Consider the following 25,165-nt stretch of genomic DNA (forward strand, 5'->3'; position numbering starts at 1 on the left):
CAACAGCTATGATCCATTTCTCTCCCAACCTGCGTCTCTGCACTTTCTACCTTCTTCGATGTGGCCTCTTCTCCACCGTTAGTTGTGCGGTTTGTTCTGCTAGTCTTCAGATCGATTTCTGGGGTATTTAGGATGATTATCTAGTTGTATTCATGGCATGAGGCGAGCCTAGGGTCTTCCTGCTCTGCCGCCATCTTCCCCTCACACTCCTCTCCTGTCTTTTCTTGACATAGTACATGAACTCATAGGCCCTCCTCTTGCCTATGGCCTACACTACCATTTCTGAGAATTTTTTTCTAGTTGACTGATTATCCAATAATCCTCACTCCAGTGTAAAACCCCACAACTTCTTTACCTGCTTCAGGAACTGGTAAGCAATGCATGACTTTGGACCAGTTAGCTGGGCTTGTAAGATTCTAGATGAAGTGCTTCTTGGGGATTTAGGACTTTTATAGGTAACAAGGCCTGCTTCAGATGCAGTGAGCAATCTGGAATACACTCCTCAGGGACAGGGCATTTCTTCTGGACTTATTTGCTTGGGATTATAAAGGCATAAATCTGGATGCTTTGGCTTTAAAAGGTTTTAATATTAATTTTTTTCATGTGGTCACATTCATGGTTTCAGATATTGTATTTCTCCAGTGGCATAGATAACAGAAAATCGGCTAATGTTTTTCTTTCTGCCTATATCATGTGGCTCTCTTTGGCTCTTGTGACCAGGCCTTTCTGTCTTTCTGGTTCTGACAAGTAGGGTATGAATTGCCTTAGCTCATTTCCCCTCCAAAGGCACCCACAGTCTGTTTGGACATATGGTGTCTCTCTGAGGATCTTTCAGCTTGTACTTATTCCACAACCCCAGGGCAGAATTCATTATCTCTGGGGAACTGGATGCCAGAGCTGTCTTGGCGTCCCTTGGGGCCCTACTTGGAGCCATTAGTGATGGCTGATTGCTCTCCAAGGCCAATCTCAAAGAGACAGATATATTCACCTCCAAGGAAAATTCCTCACCCAACTGCTTATTTTGCACACAACCTGCTGGAGCTGAATTTTGGAAAATGGCATAAACCCTGGAGGAAGCTTTGCCCATCCTTCCAGCCCAGGAGTCAATATATTAATGTTGGTCCCTCTCTGCTTCCTTCGATTTTCAGGTGAGATGTTCTCAAGCAGGTAAAGCCATTGCTTTTCCTCGGAGTAGTGCCTGGGATCCCATTTGCCCTCACAATTTCCTGGACACATTGCACCAGAGTTAGTGAGATGGATCAAAGGCTTTTCCTTTTCCACTGGGGACGGGCTGGGGGTTGGGGACAGTGGCCAAAGAGGGCCTCACTTCATTGGTAAGGTTCTGATTATTTTACAGGAGAATGTCTTTGTGTGCTATTTGTGTAATTAAAAATTAAGCAAAGGAATAATCTGAACACTTTAGGTCTTTGGCATTAACATAAATGGATGTCCTGAATACAATAAAATGCATTGAATGGAACTAAACCCAAAAGACAACAAACCCTCTGCTTTGGTGTTTTGTCAGAGAGGTTTTCCCTCTCATTTTCTCTTGCCTTTGATCAATGGATCCTTGATAACATCAAACACTTTTATTCAAATTACATCTTAACAGATGTGAGACTTGTCTTCCTAATACCTAGTGTGACAAGAAGTCCCAAGGAATTGATTAGATGTATTCCTGCACTGGTAACACATAGTTTCAATTACTGTAGCTCATTTAAAAACTGGTTATTCTTGTGTGTTTTCAGATAAACTTTAATATGATTTTTTTTCATGATACTTACCTTCTAAAAGACTCATTTGGATTTTGATTAAAATTGAATTAAATTTATTCTTTTAATTTTGCCAGAATTGGCATTTTAACTATAATTATTCTTTCCTTCTGCTACATCTCTTCATTTATTATTGTCTTCCTTGAGGTCTTGAGATAGGATTCTGTAGTTTTCTTTATGTGAGTCCTCCACATTTTTAAAGTTGATTCCTAGGTTTCTAATACTTTGTGCTGCTATTGTGAATACAATTTTTTCTTTCCCATTATGTTTGCTAACATATAATTTATGCTAGATCAATGAATTAATTCATTACTTTATTCTGCAAGTATGAATAGGGAAACCATTTATTCTGCATACTTATTTTATAACCTGTACCTTTGCTGAATATCTTATTATTCTTAAGTTGGGTTTACTAGGCATACATCATTGGTTGTGATAATTTTGAACCTTCATTTATGAAATAATTGTGGCAATTTAAACACATGTATGTGAATTATTTGACACTCCTTTTATGAAGAGTCTGATGTCCACTTCCTTTGAATCAGAGTTGACCTCAGTGAATCCCTTACAACCAGTAGAATCCAACAGAAGTGATGTGGTACAACTTTGAAGGCCAGGACAGAAAAGGTCACTTAGTTTCCACCAGAAATTGTGGGACACGCCTCTGGGTAAGGGCGGGGTCTGGGTCATAAGTCTGACTGCCCTGAAACCACCATGCTAGAGAGGCCCACTGTAGACACCTTAGTGGATAACCCAATTGATCTCCCAGTCAATAACCAGTATCAACAGTAGCCACGTGTGTGAGCCATCCAGAACATTCTTCCCAGTCAAGGCTTAAAGATGACTATAGCCCTAACTGATGTATGATTGTACCCACAGGAGAAATCCTAAGCAAGAACTGGCCAGTTGATCCCTCCCTGAATTCTTGACCCAGATATCATGAACAAAATAAAAATGGTTGTTTTGGGTGAATTTTTTGTACGGTAATGGTAACCTTGGTAGTAATCTCTCTTTTTTCTTGCCCAATTGCATTTGCTCCATTGGCATCAGCCAAAAATATTAGATAAGAGCAATGATGTAGGCATTCATGATCTTAATAGAACTATACTTGCTTTTTCTCTGTTATTGAATACACTGACTATATTAGGCATTTTCTAGTCATAAAGAGCTCCAGACACTCATTGGCTAAGTACCTCAAATCTCTGTAGGTCCAGGTAACCCCCAGGAGCAACAGTCCTCTTTGTGGTGATTCAGTGATCTAGGCTGATGGGGGCTCCTCCCTCCTACGGCTGCATCATCTGGCTCACAGGACCTCCTTGACTGATAAGGCAGGGAAGAAAACGCTGTCGAGTCTCTCACCAGCAATTAGACACTTTGGCATAGAATTGATACACATGGATTCTGCTCAAGCTCATTGGCCAAGATTTGTCACACAACCCCACTAATTTCAAGGAGGGTAGGAAGGTGTAATCTTCCTTTATGTCTCGATAGAAAGGAGAAGTAGATATGGGCAAATTCTAGTAACGCTTACCGCTCATTATTTTAGCTTCTTATGCTAACAAACTGTCTTATAATTACTAGCTTACGAGACTATTCTATTTCATCAGAAATTGATACTAAATTTTGTCAAATGCTTTTTCAGTATTTATTAAGACGATTATATGTCTTTCTCCTTTTATCTATAGACTTCCTAATATTCAATTATTCTTGGATTCCTAGGCATACAGGGTACTTGGACATGGTACATTATTTTTAAAAACCAGCTAAATATAATAAAATTCGGTAAAAATCTTTGCATTTATAAATGTGACTGGTCTAAAAGTTTTAGGTGTGTGTGTGTGTACTTTTTCCGATTTGCTATCTATGCCATTTTAGCTTCATAATATTTATAATATAAGTTGGGAAGCTTTCCCTCATTTGCATTGCTCCAGAATAGTACATACAACGTAAGGAGGATATTTTTGTTTGAAAGTTTGACCAAGTGCACTCATACAACCATTTGTTCTTGTATCTTTTAAGGAAAAATTAACAACGTGAACATTTTTTTCTGATAACTGGTCTACTCAGCTTTTCTATTTCTTGAGCCAATTTTGGTAACATTCATCCTTTCCCAAAATGATCCACTTGATCAAGATTTTAAAATTAGTCTCCAGGGTTGTTCACAATATCCTTTTATAACGTTGTATAATTTCCCTTTTCTCTATAATATCCCATTTCTATTTCCTAATTTTGAATATTTGTGTTTTATTTTGGTTAGCATTGTCAGCAATTTGTTTAGTTGGGTACAACAACAAAAGATTTCTTGGATTCAGTTATGAAATCTAGTGTTTTTCTGCATTTGTATTCATTGTACAACGTCTTCCTTTCCCTGGCAAGAGCCTTGATTTCATGGGCAGGCACTTTCTCTGATTTCTCAGAGTGAACCTTGGCTTTGAACTCCTGCATCTTTTCATGTGTCTGGTGATGTTTTCCTGTTTGTTCATCCTTATAAGTGGAGTTCTGAGCTTGCTCGGAGTTGGGAGCTGCCAGAGAACATGGTGGGGGAAGAAGAGGGAAGGGGAAGGAGGTGAGATTTGGTTATTTTTCTCTGCCAGTTGAGAAATCTGGCAGACTGTGAGGGCAGGGGCTTAGCCAGAGCCGGGACTCTCAGTATAGGAGCTTCATCAGCCCTGAAGAGCCTTGTATCTGCGTTAGTGTTGGCTGGACACCCCTCGTCCCCATCTTTTCCTGGCACAATTTCCCCCATTAGGAGCTAGCCAGTGGAGCAGGGAAATGTCCGCCCATAGAACCCAGAGCCTGCAGCAATACTTCCTTCTGGCCTGCCCTTGACAGGAGATGGCTCCTGACAAACTGTGTAGGCAACTGCCACCGGCCAACCCACCTCAACCCACCGCATTGTGCTAGTGCTCATAGTAGGGCTCCCTTGGGGCCACTTAGCGTCCTTCTTACTATCCATTGGGCAGGCTTACTATTTTCAGCAAAAATATAGGAAGGCAGGACTCCTGTTCCCGAATCTGAGTAGCAAATTAACATGACACATAGGATGAGCCTAGGACAGGACTACAGATTCTCCCATACGAATCACTTTACACCAAGTCCATTTTTGTCTCTGGATCAAAAGCTTAACTGGACAGCTGGAAGCCTTCTGTGTGTTGGCAGGGTCCCATTTCAGATTAGCAGCTGGAAGGTGGGGGAATGTGCATAGCTTAGCCCAATTTCCCCAGTTAGTACCCCTCTCAAAGCCAAGCCTAGGATAATGTTTTATTTGGAGATATGATTCCCAAAAGCAATGAGAGTAGGAGGTGTAAATCAGAGAAGGAGGGAGGGAGAGGCAATACAAGGTTGTGTTTTGGAGTTGGCTGCTCCTATGGGGGTCTGTTTGCTTGTTCTGGAAGCACATAAAAAGTCAGGAAATACAGCTCAGAACGGCCTTCAGAGGCAAGCAAGGAAAAAGAGTTTGTTTACAGGCTCGAGTCTCCTATTGGTCAAAGTTCGCCCCATGGTGGTGGCAGGGTGGGGGGGGGCGGTTAGCTCCCCCACATTTCTGGGTGGCACACACCTGACCGCTAAGTGGGTTCCTGTGGGCATCCGAGAGCACCCGTCAGAAGCTCGGAGGCAGGAGCAGAAGGTGAAGAGCAGGTCTGAGGGGAGACACCATGGCTTCTGTGGAATCTGTGGAAGGCTGCTTGCTCACAGCAGCCACGGAGATCAGAGGTGAGGATGCGGATATTTGAAGTGACACAGTAGGCATCTGCTTTACCTAGTCTCGTGCATATTCCGATGACAGCATCCTCGCCTCCGCCTGCCTCCCTCCGGGTTGCTCTGAACAGACGGGGGCCACGAAAGCGCCAGTCCTCAGCACGCAAGTTTCTCCCTGCCATCCCCCTCCCAAAGCGGTTTTTATTAATGTCATTTCATCTCCCAGGGGATGGAAATGGACGATCGGTCAATTTTCTGAGTGAGTGCAGACCATTTGGAGGGATGAACCGCTTTGTCGTCTTTGAGACTCCTTCACGTGGTTCAGGTAGCAAACCATGGTTCAGCACCAACCACTGCTGATGATTCTCATTTCAGCTCCTGTGTCTCGTAATCAGAGGAAACTCCTCCCAGATTCACTCAGTGGCTTGGCAGTCAAGTTTCCAGCTTTTACAAATGTGTAGGTATTTTAGAGGAAAATCTGAGTCAGCTGTGGTCAGAACCCGGGACGAGGATGGTTTTTGGCGCCCCCCTCCCGGAGAGGGCTGAACCCATCTTCCGTCTGGGCATATAGTTGTTAGGGTCCACATCATTCAAAAGGAGATGTTAATACCTACACCCGGCTCAGGTTGACTTGCAGAGAACTTTATTGTTGGGCCCCTTCAGTTTAGTCCTCCAGTAAAGAGCTCTCACTGAGCTGTTCCGTGGCATGAGGCCATCCGCCTTCGGGGAGGGAAATGTTGCATTCTGCTAAGCTATTCTTTTTATTAAGGGGACCCAAGGAAAAAAATTACTTCTTGCCTCTGTAGCAGGAATACTTTTATTTATGCTGAGCAACTGGTTTATTTTTCCCTTTTGGACATTAAGTTAATTGACCGTGTTCTCCTTCTTGGGTGGCTGGGCAGTGCCAAGTTTTCGAACCTCTTGCTCCAGATGTCTGGCAAGTCTTTTGGGTATGATCCCATTCCGGGTATCAGCTTGCCTATCCTGCTTTCATTTTCTCATGGTCTGCTCTCCGCACCTTTTTATATAATTGGGTTTTTCAAGGTATGAGAATAATATAAAATTTAGAAAATAAAGAACATGTAAAGAAGAACAAAAATAACTCATGTTCTCTGTGGCAAGAGATACTCACTATTAATATACTGATACATTCACTTGTGCATTCCACTTATTTTCTCTATGCATCTATTTTTCTCTGTATGTTTCTCCATCCTTCCACGCACTCTGGTTGTCCTTGAATAATTAATTCAACTTCAGTGCCTAATCCATGGACTGCGGAAACGGAAATCCTCCTCAGTTTCTCCCAATTTCCATGGGTTTATTGCCATGCTCCTGTCTCCGGTCATCAGTTTGTGGGTGTCGTCCGTCTACTGCGGGCCCTAGACCCTGCCAGAGGAAATCAAATTCCCCTTCTCCCTTCTTGCATGGCATGTCAGTGACCTCGTGCCACATTCTGAAGGGTCTGAAGGCTTCTAGGTCCTCCGGAGTTCATGTGGAAGCTTGAACTCCTGGATTAGAGGAAGATCTTAAGCCAAACCAGAGCTACCCATCAGTGTCCAACCAAGGTGCGTTGAGGTGTGATGCGGACCCGCGCTCCAGGTCCAGCCAGAAAGGAGGGCCAGGCCAGGACCCACCTGGGAGCTAGCAGCTAGGGAAAGAAGATTGTGCCACTGTGGCCAGTCTCCAGGTGGGAGCACACAGGGGTTGGTGTCCCTCACTGTTAATGATGGCTCAAAGACATCACTGTGAGAGCACCTGAGTCTTGCCATACCCAAACCAGGTTACCCTCAGGTTGCAGGAATACTGGGAAGGGGGTCAAGAAAGATAACAGCTATTTAAGCAGATGTCCATGGAAATGGTGGTAAGCATGCATAAGCACGTTCACAGCCTGATGTTAGGTGGAAGGAAGCCTATCAGCATGTATATGTATGTACATATGTTTATGGATGTGTAGAAAGGTCTGGAAAGGCATATAAATACTGATAAGACACCTTTGAGAAGTGGTGACTTTTACCTTATGTCACAAACAATTTTGTATTGAGTTCTTTCAAGTGAGCATATGCTGCTTTTATAATAACTCTTAAAAAAGGTCTTTCCATTTGGGGGGAAAATGATATCCCCCAAAGTATTTTTGTTATTAGGAGATATGCAAGGTTTTTCCTTCTTTCTCATTTTATTTTCCCAATGTCAATTATTACATTTGTGGCAAAAGAATAAATACAGCAGGCAGAATAAGTGAGATTAACATGAGCAAGGACAAAGGGACAAGAATTACTAGCTGGCTGGCCACCAGGTTCCCCACTCAGGACCCAAGCTGGGAAGCCCCTGTGCTCCAGGCTCTGTGGCTTGTGGGGGCGGGGGCAGGGGCTGGTGGGTACCACGTGTTGGTCCCTTAGGTTGAAGAACACTGCCAGGGTTCCAAAGGCTGCATGAGAACTAGTGAACCCTGGCTCTGGCCCTACGGCTCATGCTTGTGTCTAGATATGCACAGAAAACTTGGGAACCAGTCAACTCCACGAACTGGTGGCAGCTGTTTCTTCTGCTCACCTGGAGAGAGCTTGCATCCAGCTCCGAGACGGGCAGCCTCACACCCTAGTTTGGGAAGGCATTTGTCTCCTGTGTGCTTGGGCCCTAACAGCAACAGCATTTGGAACCGTGCTTGCTAACTTCAGCCTGGGTTACAGTCACGCTTGTTAAGCAGTCAGATTCCCGGGACCCATCCTGCGCAGACCGAATCAGACTCTGCATGTTTCGAAGTTTCTCAGGTGAGCTGATGGAGGTGATCTATGGACCACACTCCGAGATACAGTCTACACCTGGCACCGTGGGTGGGATACCTCACGCTGGCATTTACTGGAACGCTGAAAAGCAGGTACTATGTCAAGAGGTAGAGTCTATTTCCATGGCCCTTGATGCCACGGAACGAGCTTTATCAGTGGGATGTTGCAGACAGGTCTCAAAGCAACCCACGGGACTGGGCTCTGTTATGCTCCTGTATCACCACGAGAAGAGTATGCCTAGGCTAGCTTGCTGTCCCCAGGGGGAGGGGGAGAGCTGCATGGAGCAGAGCTGTCCCAGCCAAGGTGTCCTAGGCAAGCCTGGCCCAGAGTGGAGCCTGACACATGGGTGGGCCGGCTGAGGTCGGCTGAGCTTGGCCTAGGTCAGTCAGAGCCCAGCTGACCACAGCAAGCGACTGTTGTTTTAAGTCCTTGAATTTTGGGGCAGGACATTCTGCAGTGGTGGTTAACTTCTGTGTCCATGTAGTTTGCTAATATGCAGATCTTGAAACTGAGTTCTGTAGGGGTTTAAACATTTGTCTGTTAATAAACCTCCTGAGTGAATCTGGTACCATTGCTCTATGGACCATACTTGGGGGAAAAACTGTTTTAGACTCAACCCTTTTACTAGCTCAGTGTATCATCATGGAAAATCCCTTAACATTTATGAAGCTCCAACTTTCCCATCTGCGAAGAGGGGCTAATACACACTGCCTGCGTTGTAGACATGAGGATTAAATGAACACAAAGAAACCCTAGGTTTTTCTCCTCCTCCTCCTTCCCCTCGTCTTCCCCTCACCCCCACTCAACCCCAGGAAGACACCAGTGCGAATAGCTTAGGAAAACATGAATCTCAGGGTCACAGCTTTATTGTATAGATTTTCAACACAGCCATATTACAAACATTGTCAGGGAACATTTACAAGAATAAATAAGATGGACTTGCAGGTGTAAAAAGATTACACTTCACTGTAATGTACAGTCAAAAAATATATCTGATATTCATTGACCTGACATTATTTACCTTCTGCTTTTTTAAGCTAGAACTGGAAAGGAAAAAGGAAAAAAAAAAAAAACAAAACATTGACAGCACAGTGCTGGCTTTTTTTAAAAGCTGATTTATTTTGTTTTCTCTTCTCGTACGTGCTTTATCTATCAAACACCCAGACTGTACAAGCGCAGACCATTGGGATTCATGGAGAAGGCTGCAAACAGTGGGGAGACTTTGGTCTTATGCAATATCATATGCCTCGTGGATGTTACAGATGTCAGCCTCCCTCGAGTTGAGTGGGAACCCCATGATGGCCCTTAGAGGGCGATGATGGTGTCCAGGAGCCAAGGCAACGGCAGAAGCCCTGACTCTTTGCCTTCCATTGGCTAGTTGATGTCGGGTGAAAACAGAAGGTAGAAAAGTGCTTTTGATTGCCAACATGGGTTAGCCTGGATTAACCTGGGCTATCCCAGGATCCACCTGGCAACGAAACGGATGCCCTGGGGATGATTATAATTACGTGCCAACTGTGTCACTGTGCTTTTGCTTTTGCAGTCTGCTCCAACAGGCCTCGAGGGGAGAGTGGGGGGAAGGAACCTCTGCAGATAACGTGTGTGGTAAGTAAAGCCCTGCTCTGGGTCCTGCTTGAACCTTTACTAGTTCTCGCTGTCACTGATGGCCCTGTTGGCCAGTGGGCCTGAGCTAGGGTTGGTCTCATCACAGCTCTTGGCAGGCATTGGGTCTATGGCAAAGCGTCTGTTCTTTCTGGACTTTTTGGTGATAACGAGCCTGGATGAGCCCTGGATATGGGGCCAGAGAAGCATCTTGGCCTGCGTGGTGGGAAGACTTGGGCAGGAGAGTAGGGGACTTCAACCTGCACAAACCTAGCACAACCTTGGCTTTGTACGTTGCCAGAATGAAGGAGTTCAAATACAGTCCCAGCTCCCTAAAAGATCACCCATTTAGGGTGGAAGAAGGTTAAAGGTCACCTCAGCAGTGGAAAGCTCTTTCTTCCCTTTAAAGTCTGGCCTCTGCTGGACCACTGCTGAGATGGGCAGCTCACCCTCTCTGGCACACAGCAAGTTCTTTCTTACAGTCATCAAGCTTCACACATTGATCCTAGTTCCACTCAAAAGAGTGACCTGGGACTAGCAAACTGTGCTTGAATTTGTCCAATGATCTATAGGCATATGGGCATTAGCATTCTGCCTGACCCTTTGAAAGTCTGATTTGACCTGGGATGACACCATTTGGCTCTCTGAGCCTCCAGACTGCCCTGGGGCTTTGACCCCAGGAATACCTTCCATCACTGATCTTCCATGGGAGGGGTAGGGGCATGGTGGGCACTGAGAGCTTGTCAGATCATCCCATAGGAGGTCTACGGATTTGTATTCACAAGCCCAAGTGCACTGAAGTATGTTTACAGGGACTCAGTTGTGCACTGTTGGCATGTTATTTCACATTCCCCTTCCTCCCCCAAATCTAAGAGCTCCACTCACCAAGGAACCATGAATTATATGAATTACCCTGGCTTGCACACCAATACGTTCCTGTCTAATGCTCAACTGCCCCCAGACCCTCATTCTCTGAACATCCCAACCAAGGATCAGAGTCCAAATCCCATTACCCAGAGCAGTTCTGAAGGATGTTCCATGGTGATCCAGAACCAAAAGGTCTTCCCTATAGACTCATCCTGAGTCCTTTCACATCCCTTGTATCAGTCCCAATGGACCACCCTCAAGCTCTTAGATAGCTAGGATGCCAGGTGTGGGGTCTACCATGGTGGGTGCTGACTCCACCTCTTGGGGACCTAAAATTTATGAGTGGATTTCATGGGGGGAGGGATGTGGCCCTTTTGATGACCTTTTTCCATCTTTTCTGAGGGTGGGCAGGAAGGATACAAGAGGTGGTCTTGGTCTCTACAAGACAGTTGCACAGCCAGCGGTACGCAAACGTCTACCTCTGGTTACCAGTAAACCAGAAGAAAGCCTTCTCATGTGCATTAATATGGCTCAGACATCTCTGCTGTGCTTCTGAGGGTCAGATCCTGAAACACGTGTCAGAGGAAATGAGTACAATGCCCCCCCCCCCATTCTTTGCCATGGACTTCTGTCTCTGCTGCTCAGACCATATATGACCTCAAAGGCAGATCCCTGCTAGGTGATGCCAATGCCATATATTTTATCACTTTCAGTTACGTATAAATGGAAAACCTCCAAATTGGAACCCTTGCATGGGAATATAGGAAACAAATGATGAATCTCAGCTGGCCTCCTCTAGTTCGATTCACGTTGTCTTTTTCCTGTTTTATTGGGCTGTGATTTGGAGCTGGCATCATCAGCTGAGAAGGAGCTCAGACTAGCTGGATGATGGGGAAGGCCGGTCAGGGCTTGGAGATGAAATGGCCATCCATGGGACCCATGTCTCATCTTCTGACCTGCCCAGCAGCCGGGGTTGACTTTTGATCCCCACGGAGCTGGCCCAGCACAATCTGTTAGCATCCTGCTCCCCTTACTCTTGGGATGGTTCGTGTTTCCCATGGCATGACTCTGACTTAGCCGGGTGCTGGTGGCCTCTAGCCCAGAGGTGGCCAGGTGCAGGCTAAAGGAGGGTGGCTCTCCTCACTCTGTTCTACAGAGGTGCGGTGTAGGGGAATCATCATCTCCTTCAGTATCTCCGGTGTGGGGAGGGCAGTTACTTCTGCTGAGATGACATGGTGAGTGCCTGGCTATTCCTTCCTGGGCTTCCCTTCCGCTGCCTGCAGCAGCCTAACTAGACTGATCCTACATGCCCACAACAGGGATTCACAGCAGAGCCGAGGGAAACGGACCCTCGTGAGGACATACAGCAGGAGCTAATTTAGCAACGGGGAGCAGGTGATGCCTAGATATTTGATTGGTCAGAGGGAAAATTACCATCTTTTCTCCAAGACGCTGAAACTTGTTCTAAAGCGACATCCTTGCTCCCAGTGTCCCTGGCCAGCCCTCCCCGTCCCCTGTCCTGCTGGGCCTTGGAAGTGACCACTTTGCCCTGTAGTCCATGTGCGTACTTGAGTATTTCTGTTGGGTCCCAACTCCTTGGTCTTGCCTTCCTGTTTTCCTGCTCAAAGCTCTCCAAATCTATGCCTTCTACCTGGCCAAGGCTCCCCTTTTCACATCTTTTTCCATTAATCGGTTGGCCCAACATTGGATAGCTAAGAGGTGGTCAAGCTGAGATGTGATGGGGGACTAACCTCTTCCAACCACAACCCCATGCCTCACCAAGGGATGAACTGTGCCAGAATCACCTGTGCTTCCTGGCAGCACCCCTTCCCGGGCCCTGGCATGCTGCAGGAACCCAGCATGTATGTGTGGTTGAAGTGAAGTGAGAAGCCGTCCAGACCCCAGCCCCTCATGTGAAACATGTCCTTAGATTTGCCCATATTAGTAACCATGTGACTCCCCCTGGACAAAGGACATCACCTTCTAGAAGCCCCAGCATTCAGGAATCTGCTCAGGAAGGCCGTGTGCATCTTCTCCTTTCCCTTTAGGGTATTATGGGCTCAGCCTTCACCATGCCAGATGGGCACATCCTCATTGTTCCAGGATATGCTGGGTTCCCTCCAGCATCCAACTGGAAGAAACTTGAGTTGAGATTGACCCATGAACGGTAAGGTCATGGTACACCCACGCCAAAGCATCTGTCTGGGGGAAGCTGAGCTGGTCTAGAGCCTGAGTCTGGAATTGATCTCAGGAGGAAGCAGTATGGCCAGATACTATGCCTCTCAGACTGGGATATGATTCTCTAAGGTCACAGGGAGTTGAGGGGACCAAAGCCACTTGAAGGACCAGGGTGCATCATTTAAAAAACAGTCCTATTTAAACAAATCAGGCAAATTTGAGTGGAATGCAAGTATTGCATGAATTGTTAAAGTAAAACAAGAAACCCTGAAGGAATCTTAAACTTGTCTGCTTTGGGCTTTACAAAGGGTTTCTGTTCCACTCTACTCTTTGCCATTAGGGGTAGACCCATGGGAGAATCTGAGACACGATACTGGAAAAAAATGGTTTTTGAAGTCAGAAGACATTGAATTCCTGGCTCCCCTGTTCACTAACTGGGCAACTGTGGGCAAGTGATTTCTTCTCTCTGAGCCTCTGTTTCCTCCTCTGTAAAATGGTGACAATCACAAACACTTCTTAGAGATGTTGGAAGAATTCAGCGAGCTCACTGGTTAGCGTCCCCAACACAGGCTCGGCTGGTCCCGTGGGAAGGCTGACACTTGGCAGGCCACTGCTCAGGCCACGCACAGAGAGAGGGCCAGCGCGAAAAGCAATCTGATCCCTCTGTTCGCCCCGGGGGAGGTGTGCTGTGGTCATCCGGGGCCCAGAAAGGGTGAAATGGCTCGTACGAAGGCCCAGCTCAGATACTTCCTGAAGCCATCTGGGCCACAGACACATGCAGGCTGGTGGTAGTTCCTGGCTCCTCATTAGTTCCTCACCTCTTCTCCCAACAGGGTCCATAACTAGAAGGACCATGAGGCTGTGCACTAAGTGGGGGCACTCTCTTTGGCAGCCCGGAGAGGAGAGGCTGGCTGTGGAGGCTCAGAGAGTACGGATACTGCTTTCCTCTAAGTGGAGTGGGGTGGAAGATAGCTTGGGGGAGGTGGTGTTTGCTCTTATTTCCCAAGGACTGGATCAAGTCCAAATTCTAGGACACTGGCACCCCATCTCATCCAAGCCCTGCCACGTGCATGCCGTGTGGAATCTTCAGGAAGATAACTGCGTCATGAGCCTTAGTTTCGTCCTTTGTAAACTGGCCCAAGACCTGTTTGCTGCCCTGCCCTATTTGGAGAGTGGCTGGGTTTTGACGAAATGAGGGGCTTCTCTGGGGGGACCTTCGCTGGCCCTCGGGTCGGGTATCCCACCATGGCCTGAGTTTTTACAATTTCCCTTCTCCCTGAAGTCACATTTTAGATTCCTACCATTTGAAATGACAGAAGCCAGTGTCATTTTTATCTGCCAGCTCTGTCACCCCTTCTGGAGCTGAATCAATCCTAGGCTTTGTGTTGGGTAGCTCCCCTCCCCATTCTGCACGGATGAGCCATGATCTGAGAAAAGAGCATGTGACAGGCTGACGTCCTCACTACAGGCTCCTTGAAGGCGGCATGAGGGCTGGCTGGAGCTGTGGACTGGAGCCAGGGGACCTGCTCAAGCTCCCCGGGGAAGGGACCCATCAAAGGAGAAGAGGGAGTTTGCTGGGGGCGGGGAGGGGCTCCTTTGCCTTCCTTCCCTTTGAGATGCTTCCTTTTGAACCTCCAAAGTGACAGCCCTTCCGTGATCAAGTCTGGTGTCCCTGGACTTCCAGACAGCCCCAGAGCCCAGGCCAAGGGGGACAGCTTCTGTGGGCCTCTTTCATGGCCCATCTTCACGGGTCTGGAGGCGTGGGTCGGTCACCCTGCTCCATGGTACAGCAGGGACCCTGAGTTTCTCACCAAAGCCGAGTCCCGTGAGCCACAGCAACAAAATAATGAGCAGACAAACAGACGTGATATTAAAAAGCACGTGCTTCAGGGAATGTTTCACAGTGTCTGATGAAAGGAGAAGAGGCAGCCCCACTGGCCCCAGGCGCAGTCTTGTCTAACACTGAGCCAAGCACACCACTCAGCTCTGCTGGGCCCCCTGCTGCCCACAGGGGCGTAGGCTGTGCTCCAGGTGGGCTCACCACCGTACCCCTGCCCCCATCCCAAGGAGCCCTCACACCTCTCTGCCGCTGCTCATCCTGATCCCTTGGACTGATTTCCTTTCTCTCCTTTTTCTACCTGTTGGGGCCCAGCTGGAATGGGTGTCATCTCCTCTAGGAAGCCCGACGCAGGCCGAGTCTTGCTCCCAGGTTCCTATAAGACTCGTATGCTCCACCGCCTCTGTACTGGGGGCCACTCTCCCCAGCATACAGTGAGCTCTTGGGTGCAAAACTGTGCCTCATTGAATCCTGTGCTCCTCGTCCCCTGTCTGGGCTAGACCAGCCTCCAAGCGGAGCTTCCTAGAGCCCAGGCCACCCCGAGGCTGCCAGACACTGTGCCTGAGCCCCCAGTAGAGACCAAGGCAGAGCACGTGTCCCTGGCTGGCAGGCCTCGCATCCTGAGGGAACAGGCGGCTCTTTTCACTGGAGAAGAAATGAGATGGGACTAGCTTTCCTGGGGAGCTGGGAAGGAGTTACCAAAATATATCTAAAATTCTGGGCTTCCCAGAACTCATATCAGAAAGAAAGAATTAAATTTCCACTGTGGAGTTCTCTGCTCGGAAGTTTCTGGCCTTATTTCCCCCTCCATAAAATAACTGCTTTGCTGAAAAAGAGGAAGAAAACAGTACAAATAAGTCTTATTACCAATGTCTGCCTTTTCAGAACCCAGAATTTCATCGCCGAGGAAGATGCCTCAGTTTCCCTAATCCAATGAAGTGGAGATGATGACAGGTTAGTAGTTCTCTCATGGGGGTTCTAGGACCACGTGGAATGGCATATGGACCGTGCCAGGCCCGGCCTACAGTGGGTGCTTAGCAAATGTTGGTTCCCTGTCACTGACTCACCCATACTTTGGATAAGATCCTAGATCCCTGGTGTGATCTCCTGGGCCTATTTTAAACCAAAGCACACCTGGGTCCACCTTGGCCTTTCTCGCGATGGCAGCTAGGGGTTTCTCTAGGAGGGAGTTCAGATTTGGAGCTTCAAGAGGGTGCACAAAGCTGGTATTCTATCTGCCCCAGGAACGGAAGGGACTGTCCTCAGATTAGCCCGTCTCCCTTGCGCAATGGCAATGCTGTTCCAGGGTAGGGTCTTCTAAGGACGTCGCCGGAAAGACTCCAGGCCTGAGAGATTTGTCTTATAGTTACACGTCCAAACTTCCCTCCCTCTTTTATTTTGACACAACAGACTACGATTTTACACCCCCAAAGAAAGTTTCTTTTCATATACACTTTGGGAAATAATCAAATCTTATCCACCACCCAAAAGACACAAGGTCAGCCAGAGCCCTGCCCCAGAGAGATGGTTCCTTTTTACAAAGACAAGGAAGAGCAGCAAAATCCCATGCTGCCCCTTCCCACTGATCACAAAAAAGCAGAGAACCTTTATCAAAGGCTGTGGACACAGTGGGCTGGCCGGTGAATGACAGGTCAAGGCCTGGGCTAGGGGAGGGTACAGAATGGGATCGGGCCAAGCCCCATGCAGGTTAGGTGTGAGAATGGGGGCCTCTGCTGTGGACTTGGGAGCATCCAAGACCAAGCTGATCGAGACCAGCAGGTGTCCAGTGCCAGAGATCCCTGAAGGAGACTACAAGGGGCAGGAGGGCAGGGATCCCCGAGAGCCCAATCATTTCCATGACAGCATGGAGGAACAGAACACACCCCCCTTCTACTCCCAAGGACAAGTAGGGCAGGGAGGTGCTGCGACGCTGTCACTCCCCAACACTCACACAGGCGGCTTGCCATGAGATTCACAAACCTGAAAAGAGCAAAAGCAGGAGGTCTGGGAATGGAAAAATCCAGGGCCTTGCCGTGGGCGCACTTCTGCACGGGCCCGTGGCCTCAGCTGCTTGGGTGTGGAAGGGAAGCCTGGGCCTTTCAGAGCAGCATCTCCCACAGCTACAGGAGACCCCTCAGAAGGTGCAGAGCCCACCACGTAACACAGGACCACCAGTCTTCTCCCTGGAGTTGGGCAGGGTGCTGCCTCTTAGCCCCTGAGCCCAGTCACTGCCATTCACAGAAAAGGGGGCTTGGCTGCAGCAGCCTGAGCTCCGGCAGGCTCCCCATCCCAACGGGCTAAAAGGAGCTTAAATATTCCAGTGCCGCCTCGTATACAAATTTATACTGTTCCTGAGAGGAGGAGAGGCAGAGAGCGAGCAGGGGAGGAGAGAGAGAGAGAGAGAGAGATGAAAAGCAAAGGGGAAATGCATTTAGGTTAGAGACATGGATTTTGGAGGAAACTTGATCTACATCCATACTAACAGTCGACTCAAAATTATCCACGTAATTATCCCTATCTGGACATCCCCCCAGGTTTTGCCCGGTGCTTACTTTCACCCACGTTTTCCCAGATGCCCAGTGGGTCATTCCTTTCCTTTTCACCATTCTGGACTCTGGCGTGTCTCAGACTGTAAGGTGCCTATGAAGCCCCCAGGAATCTTTCTAAAATGCAGACTCTGAGTAAATCAGGAGTGGGTTTGGATTCTGCGTGTCTAGCAAGTGCCTAGGTGATGCTGACGCTGCTGGTCTGCGGACCGGAGTTCAAGAAGGACCATGCTACGAGTAGGTTAAGACCCTTATAGCAAAGTTCCTTGGGTATGGTCTGTGCAGCGGGCCTGATGACCTGGGCTCTGCCTGCCCACTACTGTCCATCCCTTTCTACACAGTGTACGAGCCCTGTGCTTACGCTGTGCAAGTTGCACATGTTAATTAGAATAGGATTGGACTGAGCTGAGAATATAATTCACACTCTCCTAATCTAGAATCCCTTCCCTTAAACCTGAATTAGTGGTATCAGGACTAGTGTATCAGAATGAATATTTGGGCTGCCCTGCAGGAAATAACTGTGTGCGAAGGCCGTGGCCCATCAGGACTCAGTAAGCAGCCAGCCATTGGGTGTTTCCGTTATCTGATGCTATCTTCTCCAGATCAGGGGAACTAGGGTCAGGCCCCTGGCTGTGGAAGCAGCTTCCTGGGACACTCACCAGGGTTTCCACCATGTTGGATTTGTTGTTACGCAGTGTTTTCACAATGTGGAACACGTCAATGATGTTTTGCTGCTGGATCATCTCACACACACTGCAGATGGCACAGAAGGTTCCACTGCGGCCGCCCCCATTTCTAGACACAGAGTGAAGAGGTGAGCGACAGGCCTGAGTACCCCCCAGGCACCTGCTGATCCTAGAACCACATCGAGAGTAGTGGGGAGCGGCTGGCCCAGGACGTGCAAAGTCAGGCTATGGTGAAAGCCTTAGTGGTCTGAGTCCCACAGGTGCTGTGAACCTGCTTTCACTTTGGGCAAGTCTTTTGCTATTCATATAATGGTGGGGCTGGGTTAGATGTTCTTTGAGAATTCAATTAGCTGAATGTTTCCTTGGTTCTATCAGCATGTTGAAGTCACCCATGGCGGCACACTGACCCAAACAGTGGGACAGTGTCTTTGTACGTGTGCTGCCTGCATCCTTGTCCAAAAGGAGGCTCTGGGTCTACCTAGACATCCAGTGAGGACTGTGGAAGGTTCCAGGTGGTTTTCATCCTGGTTCTTCCCATCCACCAAGGACAGAAACAGCCTCGGGTCAGCCAGCCTAGGTTTGGAGGTGGGGCTGGGTGGGTCTGAGATGTTCTATCTTGAAATGATAGGTCTCTGGGCACCCTGGTTTAAGCAAGATGCTGTGCATCGGGAGAGTAGAGCTAGAGGGCTCCTGGCAGGTCATCTCTCTGCCTCTCCTTTCCGGTGCTCCATAACTCATGCTCGTGGAAACACCCCTCCAACTACTGACAGAAAGTCCCTTTAGGAATCTGCCTGATTCGGAACTCCTGGGCGTGTTGCCAAGAGCAACTAATGATTTCATGTAATGGCCTGTGTCTAAAGAACATCTGGATGGAAACTAAGGCACTCGGTTTCCCAGATGTTTTATCGACAGGACACCCAACAAGCAGATGTTTCAGGTACAGATAGTTGCCCTCCATTCACTGGCCAGTGCCTGCATTTTGGTGTCTGTCGTGTCTCTGGCCTTCGAGGATGCCACGGTCCCTGTTGATAGGAGGACATGCCGGTGCTTTCCTTTGGTTTGAACTGCGGGTCACCTTGGCGAGGGGAGACCTGGGTGAAAAGGTACTCCTTCCAAAAAGCAGGCGAAAAAACCATCCCCTGCAGAGGAGGAAGGCACCCCCCCCCCAAAAGAAGGAGGGTTCAGTACTTTCTGAAGCAAGAACGGCAGAGTCCAGGAGGCAGAGATGAGTGGGCACAGGTGCCCTGGGGCCTGTTGGAGTGAGACCGGGATGGGGATGGGTGTGGCTGTGTACTAAGGGGAGGCCACCCGAGTGTGTGGGAGGGACCTGGAGGGGGCCGGGGCTCACTGGCAGGGAACCAGTTCCAGGTTCTGGGACGTGGGCAGAACCAGCTCAGTCTGGCTGATAGCACCCTGCAATGTGACCCTGACGCCTCCCAGCATCTTCCTGGTCCCCGGTTTGTGATTTGCGTCCTTGGGGAAGAAAGGACTGTGATAGATGGTGGCCTTAAGCTATGTGTGTGCGTGTCTGTCTGGTTTTCCTGACACGTGCACGCACCACCTGTCTGGAAGAAGGGAACGATAAGCTGGTTTTGTACAGACTGAACTTGATTCTGAGGTCAGTGAGGTGTTGTTAAGGCCTCCACCGGCTCCGGAAATTTTTACTCTGAAAAGGGAAGAGTGTGCGCCCATCTCTTCTGACACCACATGTTAAGAGAGTAGGGCCCGCTCCATCACCTTCCCCGACCTCCATGTTCTAAGCAGCAAAGGCAGTGGTTGTCAGTCAGACGTTGCACACAGAGCTGTTAGGGCTACACATGCGGCCTGGGTCCGAGATCTTTGCAGGATCCTTCTCTGAGGGCATTTTATACTCCTCTGGCCGACTCCGGCGCAGGCTCTAGGAAGTCGTTACTCTACAGCAGTGCGTATTTGCTACCATGATATCGTGGATCTGTATTTGGGTGGATGAATTGTATCTGTTCTCTATTTCCTACCAAAGCACGATAGGGTCTTAAGATGACTTAGTCACATACCCACTGGACAGATGAGGAAACTGAGGCTCGCTCAATTAAGTGACTTTCTTGATGACAGCTTGTCAGCCCCAGACCCCTAAGGGTCCTGACCTCTACCCGGCATTATGATATCAAGGTCCATTTGGGAACCCCTGTGCCCCAGCCACGCCCATTCTAAGATAGGTGGTAAAGATTCCAGTGTGTCCCAGTAATGGAAGTATAAACGCAGCCCACCTGAGTCCACTGAGCCATGGGAAACAGTGTTCCCAGGGCCCTTCGCATCCATCGATCAGCCCCTTAGGCTCCCCATGTCCCTGTGTTCCCACTACGCCCATAGCGAGAGATGCCCCCACAGGCCAACATGGCAGATGGGTCCTTTGTTTGCTCAGAGGCAGTGTGGGTTAGCAGATAGCACCATTAGCTTGGAGACCAGTGGCTTTAAAGCAAAGCCCCTCTCTCCACTGCCCGATCCCTTACCCTGTCTGTGCCTCAGTCTTTCACTACATGATAACGTCTACCTCGCAGACAGTATTTTAAGATTCACTTAAAATATCTGGCATCAAACTCAATCAACGCATGCCCCTCTCTTTCTTCTTTCCCTTCTTTAGGAAAAACCAGAGGATCTGGTCAGTGGAACCCACTTCATCCCAGCTTTCTTGCGACTGACAGGACACATCGTGCCTCCTGTGGGGGAGTGGAGCTTACCTCTCTATTGGGAGTGCTGGGGAGCGGCCTGCCCACCCCCAATGTTTGTGAAAGGCCACCAGGTTTTGCATCAATAACATGTCACATTACCTTAGTTAGTTCAGGGCAACAAACAGGCAACCCCAGTCCATGAAAGATTGTAATACCTTGAATACACACCCCTCAGCTTTTAAGGGATGTTGAGATGTGGGGTAGCCGGGCATGCCTATGGCCAGTGGCATCCTCAAAGACAGACACCTTCACCCACCCCCAGAGAGCCCTCCGTAGTACTCACAGGCAGTGGACCACGGTGCGCCCCTCCCTCCCATCGTACTGCTCCTGCCACTTCTCCAGCCTTCGGACCACTTTGAGCAGAGAGCGCTTGGAGGGGGGTGTGTCCCGGTAGGCGGGCCAGCCGATGTACTGGAGGTGCTGGACTATACGATACCCATCCTGAGGCTGAGAACAGAGAGGCTATTAGGGCTGTTCTTCCAGGGATGCAAGCCCTTCACAGGCCCTGGGCTGCAGCGTTGGCATGCGAGACGGACCAAATGGGGTCGATGCTGTGTCGTCATGGGGACACACTCCTCTTTCTACCTTTGTGCACGTGGATTCTCCTGCCACGACTTCCCTGAACCCCCTTTCTCCCTGGAAAACTGGTTTCCAAAGCCCAGCTCAAATGTCCCTTTCTCTAGGAAAAGCCTTCCCTGACTCTACTGGGCAGGATTCATCTCTCCCCCGCCCCCCGAGGTTCATGTGCCAGAACATAGCTCACCTTCCCACTGGACAATGAACTGAGGGCAGAGACTGTTCCCCCTGGGACCCCCGGTAAAGACCAAAGTGTTTTGGAGCCATTTCAGAGACTACTCATCTGCTCCCTCCCACCCAGTACTCCTCCACCCAGCCGGTGAATTTCCCCATGGAAGCAACTAATGATTTTCCATCTTGGTGTTTGTTCTCAGGGTCTAGCCCAAAGCTTACTGGATCCAATCAAAGACCGCGTCAACTCATGCCAGACAGCGCGGCACAGTGGGGAAGCACTGATTCCTGAGACGTTCTGACTACAAGGCAGCAAGTGTGTCAGGAAGCAGGAAGCAGGCAGATGGCAGGCTGGAAGCCTCCATGAGTGTTGGAGCCATTGTTGGGTCTGAAGCCGGAGTTGGCAGAGGCATCGCTTCCCCCAGGGACGGGATGGTGAGGGGAGCACAGACTCCTGGCTGGCTGGGGTGAGTGGGACAGGAAGCGGAGGCAGGCTGTACGCTTACCCGGGCCATGTTACAGATGCGGAATATTCTGTGGATGATGTCCTCGTCAATGTCTGCGGACACGAACTCCACCTGGATGGGCCCGTAGCAGCCGGAGGTCTTCTCAGGCCAGTACTGCATACAGAGCTGGGGCAAGGGAGAGGTTAGAGAGAGAGAGGCCGAGGGAGGGGTGGGGGGGTGTTAGGCTCATGGATCACCCAGCCCTTTCTTACTGCCTGCAGAACTTGCCGGCTACAAAGGCAGAACAGTAGGTGGGAAACCTGACCCCGCTTCCCTGTGGGGGGCAGCCACCCATGTTTGTTGTTGAAAAGTCAAGCCCTGAACACAGAAACACTGGACTTAAAAATCTTGGCTCTGCTTGCTCGTTTCAAACCATTTGTTAGGGTTGCTGGGACTCAATTTCCTCCTCTGTAAAGCAAGGGGGGATAAGACCTTCCTTGAAGGGCTGGCAGGATTAGACAGGGCAAGAGCAAGTAGGTGTCTAGCTCAATGCGAATCAAGGCCAACTTGCCCATTTCGGACACACCTCCCGAGTGTCCCTCTCATCATTAGATTATCAGTAGTTGAAGAAACACACGGGCCTTGGCGTCAGACAGGCTCGGGTCCCCAGCCTGGCTCTGCTGCTCACTTGCTGTGACCAGGCCTGTTATTACACCAGATGGGGACAGTTATGCTTGCTTACCTTGCACCAGAGATCATGTGACATGGTGCTGAGAGATCCTGCCTGTGGTCTTTCCTGTTTTTCTGGAATTGGGAGTTAGGACATACAGCTGAGGGCAAAAGGCAATGCTTGCGCTTTGACCAAAGACGGTGGTTTTCAGCCAGAGGTGGTTTTGTCAGCCAGGGGACATTTGGCAACGTCAGGCAACATTTCTGAAGGTCACACGTGGGGGTTGCTATGGGCATCTAGCACGTAGAGGTCAGGATGCTGCTAACCATCCTGCATGATGGCTCCTCTGAGAGCAATCCGGCCCCAAATATCAACAGAGCGGAGACTGAGAAACCCGGGCTCAAGATCCTAATTTGTTCCCTACATTTATTGGGCCATCAAGGAGAGACAGTAATTTACTCCCCTGTATCTGTTGAGCCATTAGATGACTTCAGTTGGGCAAAGAATATTCAGGTAGGTGGCAGAGGTTGTGGCTCAGAGAGGGACAAAGCATCCTTCCTCAAACCCCCAGTTTTTAAGGGGCATGGAGATGGACCCTGTCCAGGTCTAGGGCCCCGGAGTTGGGGCGCAGAGGGGAGCTAAGATTGCAGCTGCAGGTTTGCTGGGGACAGCCCCAGCGTGGACAAACAGGCCATGTGTTAGACCACTGGGAAGTTACCAAAAAATGTACCCAAGACACACAAAGACCCACTAAGGCTCCTGAGAGCAGCTTGGGGTCAAGTCTTTCATCAGTGGCCACAGCCTATACTGAGCTTGCAGAAAAGAGCTAGATTGACAGGTGACCCATGCTAAGTCTGATGGCTCCCAATGGCCACATGGATGCAAGATCTTCATGAAAATGATCCTTCTCCCTCTTGAGAGAGAACAGCCAACTCTCCCTGGGCAGTCACACGTAAAAACATGTTTTATTCTATCCTTCCTCCAGAACTAGAACCAGAATGGAAGAGCTGGGAGAAAGGAGGATATAGGAGAGAGAAAAGAACCCAAATTCCAGCTTGGGAATAACATGTTCACATGATGGCTTACAGGCTAAACCTGGCCAGTTGGCTGATTTCATAAATACAGTTTTATTGAAATACAGCCATTCATTTACATATTGTCTGTGGTTGCTTTCAAACTACAACGGCAGATTTAAGTAATTGAGAATACCCTGCATAACCCAAAGTAGCCTGTGAAAACTAAAACATTTCCTGTGTGGTCCTTTACAGAGAAAGTTTGCCAACCCTTGACCTATGCGGTCGTTCCAAGGATAGAGGAGATGATACATGTGAAGAAAGCCCTTAGCACAGGCCGGGCATGGAATAAGCATGTGCTGAATTCCAGCGATCTGCGTTCTTCTGGAACCTATCAGCGTCCAGCAAACATAACCACTGTAACGAGAACAGCTAACGCATAAATTTGAAGGATTCTTCTTATTGTTCCTCTTACACAGCAAAGATGAGCAAGGCTAGGTGTCATAATGCAATGGTGCCTTGCTTTCCCGTGTCCATCGTGGGTTAATTGAGCACATTGAGAAAGGAGCTGGGTGTGTGTGGTGGGGGTGCTGGAAGGTTATCTGCTGAGCTGCACGATAATGACAAACCCACAATGCGAACTTCACTTCTCTTTGCCATTGGCTCTTCTGGCCTGCGACCTTCACAGTAATGAGGGGCTGGCAGAGAGAAGTCGGTGGCTGGCCGAAGAAATCAGAATTAATCAGAACTGCCCATTAAACAAAATAATAGCCTTTATCGCCTGCATTGAATTGAGCTTTGCCAGAGGTTGGCTGCGATCCTCACATGATACACGGGTCCCAGGCATCACGGAAAGTCTGCTACCCCCAATATTTTCAGTCCGGAGAGAAGGCGGAATGATTTGCCTCTTTTAATAAGATTTCCAGACCAATTTCTCAAGCTAATAGGTTCTACTATGCCTCAAACAAGACTCCCACATTTCGGGACACTTCTCTGCATATGATTTTCCAGGTCACTCTCCCGTGATGCCCAGAGAGCTGGGCAAGGGAGCAGCGTCCTCCTAACCCTCAATGGGAGCCATCCTCTCACTTGAGCTCCCTGATTGACGAGACCGGAGCAGCAGCACGGCGCCATCGAGCCCGGCGATGTGTGGCCAGACAGGGTATCTGAGCCTCCAAGAGCCGTGAGGTCTCCCCACAGCCATGGACGTCGTACGCAGTCCAGGTATGGGAGAAAGATGGGGGAAGCCGGTGCTCTGTTCCCAGTGATCCTGTAGGGTTCAGAAATGATTCTCACCAACAAGAAATGTCCTCTGTGGTTTAGCTCACGGTTGTCCTGGTGTCCGAGTGCTGGGATGGTGTCGGTGGGCGCTGCCATTTTAGCCTGTGTCTGTAGTGTAGCCAAAAGTAGTGGGGCTCCCGCGTGAAGCACCTGGGTTCAAATCCCAGCGCTGATGCCTTTTAGATGAGTGACTTGGCCACGACTTATAGCTTCTCTGGGTTGGGAGCATAGGCGAACCAGTGAAAGGGTGGAAGGTGAATCACTGGGTCATGCGGCGCCCCCACCTCCTAAGTACTCAGTACATTTATAACAACATGTACAAGGCTCAGTGCA

At 49.0% G+C, this 25,165-nt stretch overlaps 1 protein-coding gene and 1 long non-coding RNA gene across 4 annotated transcripts in view; one reads left to right on the plus strand and one right to left on the minus strand.

The window, feature by feature from the left end:
* Positions 1-24,326, plus strand: part of LOC121104609 — a 126,831-nt gene extending 102,505 nt beyond the window's left edge. Inside the window, exons 3-6 of one of the 2 annotated variants that reach the window (XR_005836945.1) lie at positions 9,795-9,856; positions 15,621-15,689; positions 20,588-20,746; positions 21,626-24,326. This is a non-coding gene — a long non-coding RNA (uncharacterized LOC121104609). Of the gene's footprint in view, positions 1-9,794; positions 9,857-12,804; positions 12,888-15,620; positions 15,690-20,587; positions 20,747-21,625 lie in introns of those variants that run through there. The other variant, XR_005836944.1, reaches the window with a different exon arrangement.
* PTPRT (protein tyrosine phosphatase receptor type T) overlaps positions 16,757-25,165 on the minus strand; it is a 1,014,747-nt gene continuing 1,006,338 nt past the window's right edge. For both annotated transcript variants that reach the window (XM_040638323.1, XM_040638322.1), the window contains 4 exons: positions 21,929-22,054; positions 20,959-21,122; positions 17,941-18,076; positions 16,757-17,086 (listed from right to left, as the gene is read on the minus strand). In XM_040638323.1, coding sequence (XP_040494257.1) covers positions 17,033-17,086; positions 17,941-18,076; positions 20,959-21,122; positions 21,929-22,054 — 480 coding nt within the window. In that variant the 3' untranslated portion in view covers positions 16,757-17,032. The remainder of the gene's footprint in view (positions 17,087-17,940; positions 18,077-20,958; positions 21,123-21,928; positions 22,055-25,165) is intronic.

This window comes from Ursus maritimus, unplaced genomic scaffold (assembly GCF_017311325.1).
Source record: "Ursus maritimus isolate PB19 unplaced genomic scaffold, ASM1731132v1 scaffold_22, whole genome shotgun sequence".
Classification (NCBI taxonomy): domain Eukaryota; kingdom Metazoa; phylum Chordata; class Mammalia; order Carnivora; family Ursidae; genus Ursus; species Ursus maritimus.